Raw genomic sequence first — 8,689 nt, 5'->3', positions numbered from 1 at the left:
AGTATTTTGCAGCAGAGATTAAGATTTTCTTGACTGGTTTAGATATGGCAGATATGTAATAAATAGCTACATTGATGGATACTGGCTTTAAAATGTCTAGCAGGTATCTTGCCTGCCTTGCAACCTTCATAGAAAGAAGCAGCAATGGCCCTTTAAAGGTATTCAGTGATTTTTGGAGAGCACAGACTAATTACTGCCTAAGGGGTGTTACGTAGCCTGTACCGGGGTGCAGCCCAGGAGCCCTTTCTGTGTCCTGGAGCCCCAGGGTGCCCAGCCAAACCGGACAGCTGTCCTGCACCGCAGCAGGCACGCCTGGGGGCATGTCCAGAATTAACAAGGTGGGTCGTGATTGCAAAGCGGCCGGGTTTCTGCTGCTCGGAGAGTACTGGGGCTTCTGGAGCTGCCGCTCTCTGGGCGCTACGAGCATCGCCCAGAGGTTTGCAGGCAAACGCCTGTAGGCAGCTGCCACATTTCTGGACACAGTGACCTGGACGTGTGGTCCTGTGCTTTGGGACACTTGGCTTTGTCACACTCCATCTTTGGCAATCTGGCAGCCTGGAGATAATTTCCCACACATGGGACTAGCTGCCAGTGCTAGGGGGTAAAACCAGCCACGTTATGGGGGTCATAGGGGCAAGTTGTGGAGAGGATGGAGGAGAGGGCTCTGCAGGCTTGGTCTTGGGGCCGTGAGAGGGCTCTGGGTGAGAACGTGGCTCCTCCATGCATTGTTCCCATCTCCACCCATGCTGGAGCTGGTGAGGTTGCCTCAAGTGTGGAGGGAAACAGGGGAGGGTTTGGGAGAGCTAATTCAAGTGGGGAAACTGAGGCACGCTTCACCCAAGAGTACTGTGAGGGAGCGGGACCAAACTGGTACCCAGCTGCACAAGCATAGTGAAAGGAGCAATTTTCTGAGGGTTGGGGGGTAAAAATGAACCCCTGGTGTTGCGATGCCCTGGCTCCCAAGGACGCGCAAGAGGGTGATGGTGGAGGGGGGAGGCTGGGAAGCACTATGCCCTGCCCTACCTTCTCCCAGCCTTCGCCCCTGTAGGCAGCAGCCCCCAAAACCATCCTCCCTCCGCAGCCCAGGGCTTCCTGGGTGCTGCCGGAGACCCCACACTGGCCTGGGGGACACCCACAGGGAAAGGCTCTTCCTTGGCCCCTGCTTTGGGGCTGCGAAGCCAGGGTGGTGGCCTGCGCTGCTGCAAACTCGGAGCAAATGGGGCTTTGATGAACGACCTGTCCGCGTCGCGTGTTGCTGCCCTGCCCTCTGCGCTGTAGCCTCCCCTCCCAGCCGCTCTGCAGCCCTGACTGCCCAAGAAGCATCGTTTGGGGCTTCTCCACTGTGAAGGGACACCTTTGGGTTTAGGAAAGGAGCAGCTTGACCAAGCAGAAGCTGTGCTCTCCTGTCAATTGCTGTCCAGAAAGCCCCATCTAGTGGTATATTTTGTGATGAATTAATGCTGCGCCGTTAGGAATAAAAAATGACAAGTCACTTGATCCCCCTGGGTCCTGCAGGTACGCGGCAACTCTGGAGGCACTTATTTATTTGGCTGGGTTTTGGCTTGCTAAACTGAGCAAGGCTTGAGGGGCAGGGTTGGTACCAGCCCCCTTCAGGGGTATCCTGACCTTGTGTGACCTTGAGATCATCCCCAGCTCTCGTCCACAGCCTTTCTGCCTGCGAGAGGGGATGATGCTGGGCTGCCCCGTGGGATGCTGTGTGGCCGGACCCGATGGCATCAGCAGAGCCCTGGCAGAAGTTGCCATCGGGGCAGGATTGTGGGCACTGGCGCTTGGGGAATCCACAATCCAGGGTCTCTCGTCTCAGACGTGATGCAAACATCAGTGAGGACAGCGCAGGCGGCCGGAGTCGGTCACGGGACTTTGCAGGCACAGTTTTAGAAGGGGTGTGGAAATCAGGCTGCAGAATCAGCTCCATTGATTTTTTTTTTTTTATTTTCCTGGTGGCCTGATTCAGCATCTGCCAATGTAAAGCTTAGCTAGGACTCAGTTTGGCTTCTGTAAGGCGAGAAATAAATTTCATTGATCCAGGGTGCCTTTCTGCATCCCACTTCAATCGAACTAGTCCTGAAATGAGACAGGCAAGTAACCTGTAAAGTGCTGGCGGGGGGAGCCATGCGAAAAGACCCAGCCTGAGTCTGCTGTGATAGGAAGAGAGAGGTGGGATCCGATCTGAGGGAAGTCTTGGGAGCACTGCAAGCCCACCAGTGCTTCCTCAGAAAATTTTAGACATATTCTTCTGTAGATTGACTGGGGGGACATCCTAGAGCAACCGTGGACAGAAAAAATTCCCCAGACTTGTTGGGGCAGGTACAGCAGCAGGCTGGGAGCGGTGAGGCTGGCAGGGGTGTGCTCAGCACTCCTTGGACAGGGCCACGTCTGAGGCCGAGCACTGACGCTCCTCACTCAAGCTCATCGTGCAGTGCAGGCGTTCCCAGAGAAGGCGCCGTTTGCTAGCAACGCTTGAGCTTTTGGGCAAGCAGAAAGCAGGAGTTGCTCAGTTATCAGTGGGTGAGCTGAACTGGGAAGGCTTTAAAGGGAACAGTATGTTAAGGCTTGGGTCCTCTCTCAGAGCTTGTTGTTTCACCCAAAGGAGATGGTTCGAGCAATGTGAATTTCATACGGTTCATACGGTTTTGTATGGTTCATTTCAGTATGTTTGCTATGAGCCTGATCGTTGCGGTCAAGAACCCAAAATATCTGCCCTTCCTCTGCTGCAGGCAGCAATGGATGTGCTTAAACACAAGCACAGATGGTCATTCAGGTGCAATATGAAACCGCTGAGGTTTTGTCTCTTCTTTCCCCTTTCCTTCCCCCCTCACTACCAGGTACTTCTGTCCCCCACAGGACACTGTGGACATGTGCCCAGATACCTGCTCCCAGACTTTTCCCTCCTGTCTGGCCTTCTGGCGATTTGAACTCACCTCTCAGCCCTAGACTTCAGGGCACGTCTTGGACTAGTTTAACCTCCATGCTTTCCCCAATTCCCCCGCTCTCCCCAGGCGCAGCGGCCTGCTGCACGCTGTCCCGCAGCTGAAAATGCCCTCGTGCCCTTCCAACGCTCTCAGCCACGGCCAGTTTTATGTCGCACCAGCCTGAAGGCGTAGGCGCTTCCAGGGGTTTGCACACGCTTGATTGAAGAGAAGCAGGACTGTGCTCCGCAGCAGGAACAACTGCACCGAGGTGACCTTGAGCCAGGCTGCTGTGCCACACTGCCGGGGAAAAGAGCCTCGCCGTGCCCCTCCGTGGGGCTCCAGCTGCGGCGGGGAGCGGGCACAACCAGCACCGGCTTTAAGTAACTGTATTTGTGCACGTTAAAGCTCTGTGCCCTGGCTGCGTAGGCATGGGCTCCCACTCAACACTCGCTGAGAGGTGGGCAAATTGCAACACCACCTTCTGATGATTTTAAGGAGGGCACATAATCAAAACACGAACAGAAACAGGAGCAAACAGCCTCTGCTGAAGCAGAAGTAGCCGCTGAAAAACAGCAGCAGCAAAGACAACTCGTACTTGGTATTTATGTCTAAAGGTGAAGCACGCATTCTACCAGACCGACTGTAGGGAGAAAGAAGGGCAAGTGAAGAAAACCAAACCTGTGTGTGTGGGTACGTGGGGTAGTGCTGGGACAGGAAGGCAAAGGGAAGGGGACAGTAAAGTACTAACTGCAGAAAATTTAGAAATCAGTTAAATTTGAGACTACGAGTCTGCACTGTGTGCTGAGTAACTGCGTGACACTTCAGGGCAAAATAACAGCTTTAGTTGTGTTCTTAGGTTAACTTACTTGGATTTATTTGAACTTTGAATCTGAACTTCCTGGATTCATAGTTTTAGGGATGATTAGAATAAAATCTACAGAAGCTATTATCATCTAGCACGCCTGAGACTCCTCTAGCACATAATACAAGGCCAACTGTCTACATCTGCTATAACCTATCCTCACACAACTGCTCGCGACTCCTTGGCTTGCTGACCACTAATTTTTAAGCATGTGAGTAAAAATCGCAGTATTTTACTCAAACAGGGTTGTTTAATATGTGCGTACAGCTGACACCAAAAGCAGGGGGGGGGGAAGATGGGTGTAAATCAAATTATTCAGCCTTTAATTTGTTGTGTTTTGACAAACATTTATTAACACAAATCTCAGCAACAAAATTTTTTATTTCAGTATTTTCAACCAGAAGGAATGTTACAGCTCTACACCACGAAGCCTGCATGATACACACTTCTTGTTTACCCTATTTCCACACTGCTTTGTGTATCAAACATACAGAAACAATCTGTATAAACGGCTCCACCATCTCCACTTCTCAGACAGCACAGCCCAAAAAACCTGTTAGCCTGCTTCACTCCCCCTTAAATTATTCCATCTGTAAAGCACAAATAACAAAATATATTTTTGCTTCTAAGAGCTTCACTTATCTGCAGAAAAATAGAACTGCTTAAGAGTGAGCCAGTTAGATTACGAAAGGGTCCAAGCACACACCCGCACATTCTGGACCTCCCAAATTTGTGAGGAGGAAGCATTCATAATTTGATCCAACTAAAAAGGAGGCAGATAGTGTTCAAGGAAAGGAGATCCACCCTATCCAAAAATACTGAATGCCTTCTCATTCTTCTCTCTAGAGCAGGATGAGGAGGACAGAGCTGCAGCTATGAAACATTTCTCTAAGTACTGGGACATATTAAGAGTGAACCTTTCAAACACTGCAACATTTCAGAACAAAACCTAAAAGGCTTTTTTTTTTTCTCCAAGATGTAGTGAAAACAGCAAACAGAGCTTGAATATCCACAGCACAAACCGGAAAACAAAGGGAGTTCATTTGATCTACAGTGCTTTTGTTAAGGTATTCAGAGACTTTAGTGCATACTTTTTAGAACTAAGCTTGGAAACTATATTCCATTTTTCATTTTATTAGAAAACTAAATTGTATGAGGCAAAGAAACATTAGATCAAACACACCACAGTGAAAACATGGCACTGACAAGGCGTTTAACCCAACCATTATCACAAACTCTGATGCAGGATTCTCTATTGCTTTCAGTCAAGTATACATCATTTCTGCCATGTGAGACATTTTCTTGGGAATATATAAGTAGTATTCCATGTATCCCGAAAGATCTTCAATAGTCACGTCATCCACAAAGGCTCGAGCTTGCTCAGAACAAGACCTAGGAGAACTCGATGAGGCTGTCCCACAAGGGGATCTATTTTGAAGAGACTGGGCATGGGCTCCTAGGACTGCCTTTTCGCACTCTGACAGGACGCTCCGTAAGCCAGAGAAAGAGTACACCTCCATGGTTCGCCACTGTTTGCACTGGCATTTCTTGTCCGTACAAGGGCACTGCTTGCTGTTGCTAAGCATGGATAAGGACTGGAAATCCGAGGTTTGGCTAGAATGCAAGCTAGTTTCAAAGGATGAGGAGAGAGCAGGGTAATTCTCTCTTGACTTCTCCAAAGGCTCTTCGGTGGTAAAAGCTTCCAAGGGTTCAGTTCTGTCATCACTGGCCTCAAAGTGAGAATCGTGCCTGTCCTTCGTACCGTGTTCTGCTGTAACGAAAACGTCTGAACTGATGTTACCCTTTGACGTGTCTGCCTGCGTTTTGTGTTTCAGCTGGTTGTTGGCTTTCATATTGCAATACGTAAACTTGGGAGGATGCAGGACGGGAGACTTAGAGCGTCTGCGACGTGGGACTCTTGCCGATCCTCTGGAAGGCTTTCGCACACACCTGCAGGGTTGTAACAGGCGAGCAAGTAGGTAACTCCAGACTCTACACCATAGCTCAATAAGCTCTAAAATGTGGCTAAAAACATTTTAGAGGATTAGATTTAGAGGATTTTCTGCTTAGAAAAAACAGGTGAGTGGTTGGTCACAATCTCTGACAGGAACAGTGGAGGAGAAGAAACTGGGGCTCCCCCAAAGGAAAGACACGTACAAACAGCCCTCATTTAAAGGTACTTCCCCCCCAAATCTTTCGTGTTAAGCAAATGATGCTTTGTCACCCCAAACTGAACTGTAGTGCAGAACCTGGGCATCAGTTGGAGCTGCCGACAGAACTGCACCGAATATCCAGGTACTTGCAATATAGAAACAACACAAGAAAGATGTGAGAGGGGGCTGCAAAGGTGCAAGACTTGAAGAAAAGGACTTCTGAGGAAGTCAGCGGAAAATAAAGTTTTAGGTACCCTCTTCAAGAGAAGAGGCAATTTTTTTTTTTAAAGTCTGATGAAAGCCCCTTAAAAAACATCAAACAGTTACAGTAAAGTTTTGTAATAGAAAGAAAAGATATGTTGAAGCAACTAATTAACAACTTTCATTGGAAACCGTATGCAAGTGTTAAATGCCTCAAACCAGAAACAAATGCACAGTGCCGAACATTATGTTTTACCCATGCCACGCTTCCTTTGAGCAGCCAGTCTGCTGCTTGGCTCCATCCATGGCTGCTCTTGTCGGTGTTCTTAGAATCGTCCCGTCACCCACAGCCAGAGCTGCCATACATCTGAGTAAAAAGGGAAATGCCATGTTACAGCAGTGTCTGAACACACCACTTCAGAGGTCATGATTCAGCTTATTCACTTTAGATGCTTAGCTAAGACATTTAAGTTTGCAGCCTTGGTTTCCTCTATAGTCAGTGGTTAGGAACAGGATATTACAGAGATTTGTTTAACTGCTCTTACTATACTGACCTCAGTCAAGTGTCTAAAGATAGGCGAGATGAAACGAAAGGAGGCCAAAATGCCCAGAGGCTGATGTCATGCCCTATTTGTACCCAAATGACACAGTAAAGGAACGTAAACTCCAGTTCCAAATGTTCTTGTCAGACAATAGTTGTTAAAGATAGACTCATCTAAAATGCAAAGTCAGGAACCCATAGCAGCAGGCTGAGTGGAGTCAATGGAGAAGTGAATGAGGTACAACAGACAAGGACAGATTACTAATTTATTTCTCATTAAATTTCCCAGATAGACATGGAATGAAAAAAACTCCTGGCCCTGGAGGTCCGGACAACAAACATAAATGCCTTGGCACACAAATCTGTATTTATGATGGTGTGATCCGAATCACAGGGTAGGGAATTGTCAGAAATGAGGCTGAAATTCTAGCAGAACAGCCCCAGTACTCTTCCCAAAGTTGATCTTAAGGGATTAATCACAAGACTTGAGCTGTTCAAAATACATGCCTGCAAAACAAGAATTTTTTATGCCTAAGAAGATATCATCAGGAATCAACGAGAATTCCACTTAGTCTGTCACTGGCAATACATCAAGAGCAGTATGCTTAATAAGCATAATTCCTCGTTAGAGTGCAGCTGGTTTTTTCCACATTTAACACAAGACTTCCTGAAGTAGCTGAAACGAGTAGCAAAGTAGAACAGATTTTAACAGGCAGGGGAAGTCATGAGTTCACAATATTGATGGCTATGGAGATGAATTCACAAGATAACATTAATTATCAATACAAAGCTTTCTCTTGTGTCTCTGAGTTCCCAAAAGACCTCAAGTGAGCTACCTCACAAAGTATTAGACTGCATGATTTTATTAACTCCTACTTTTAAGGAAGACACTTACACTACATATTGTCAGTATACCCAGTGTGTTATGGAATACATTTTTAGTATAAGAATGTCTGCAGACAATTTACTTTACAAAATCCCCTGAAATCAGAAATGATCAGCGCTTCAAGACCAGGTTGGACAGGGCTGTGAGCAACCTGATCTAGTTAGCAGTGTCCCTGCTCACTGCAGGGGGGTTGGACTAGATGACCTCTAGGGGTCCCTTCCAACCCAAAACATTCTAAGATTCATATTTAGCTTGACGATGTCCAGTGAGACTGGGCTCTCCAGCACACTATGAAGTGTTGGTGATGTCCTTCAGACGCTTTCCAAGCAAATCTTCATGCTTTATAATAAAGGCTGATAATGTGGCTGAAGACAAGAGCGTTTACATGAACAGACAAACCATTCCACAATCACACAAGGTATCACACAAGGTGACTCTGGCTACCCCAACAGTTAAAGAGTGGGTTCACTGCTTTGGGCAAGTCATTTCATGTTTTCATATGGTCACTGTGTAATTTCAGTTGGATATTGTGTCAAAATTAATCAGTGATAAAGCACTGCTTTGCCTATGAGACAGCCATAAAGACTGCATTTTATCTGAAGCGATGCTGCTGTTTCCTCTTGGAAAGTAAGGAACCTTTCACCAAGTGACATTTGTTTTGAGATCCAAAATAACAGAAAGCAAATACAAACATGTAATAAGGAACTGACAAATTAGACCGTCCTTTTTGTTGCTCACTTACCCTGCTGCATCCACTCTCAGCTTTTTGAAAGCCGTTTGCAGGCTCTCTTCCTCTTCATCTTTAGCTTCCAAGTCCATTGATGGGCTCTCAGCGTGTCACCAACTGTGCCATATAGAATAAACTGAAATACAGAAATCAGGATTTGATATTGCGGTTTGAACACGCGTTCAGAACTGAAATGACAGGCACGATGGATGCTTGCTCTTCTGTGGGCAATCTTACTGCCGTCTGACCAGACCTGCCCAGTACTTTTCACTGTGAACTCCAAACTCTGCTTTACTCAGAACAGGCGCAGCCTGTGTCAAAACCAATGAAACCCCCCCAACGAATAGACGATATATGTTCTGCCACCTAGAACAACTTCAATTCGA

At 47.2% G+C, this 8,689-nt stretch overlaps 1 protein-coding gene across 1 annotated transcript; it reads right to left on the bottom strand.

Annotated features, from left to right (window-relative positions):
• Positions 1 to 4,409: 4,409 nt before the first annotated feature.
• On the bottom strand, positions 4,410 to 8,678 carry LOC104124935 (oxidative stress-responsive serine-rich protein 1). Its single transcript, XM_009637320.2, has 3 exons — positions 8,319 to 8,678; positions 6,406 to 6,516; positions 4,410 to 5,745 (listed from the first exon to the last, which is right to left on the bottom strand). The coding sequence occupies exons 1-3, from the start codon at positions 8,393 to 8,395 to the stop codon at positions 5,061 to 5,063; spliced, it is 873 nt and encodes a 290-aa protein (XP_009635615.1). The 5' UTR covers positions 8,396 to 8,678; the 3' UTR covers positions 4,410 to 5,060.
• Positions 8,679 to 8,689: the final 11 nt, after the last annotated feature.

Source organism: Egretta garzetta, unplaced genomic scaffold (assembly GCF_000687185.1).
Source record: "Egretta garzetta isolate BGI_Z169 unplaced genomic scaffold, ASM68718v1 scaffold214, whole genome shotgun sequence".
Classification (NCBI taxonomy): Eukaryota; Metazoa; Chordata; class Aves; order Pelecaniformes; family Ardeidae; genus Egretta; species Egretta garzetta.
The sequence above is the reverse complement of the archived record's forward strand: the minus strand, read 5'-3'. Positions and strand labels throughout refer to the sequence as shown.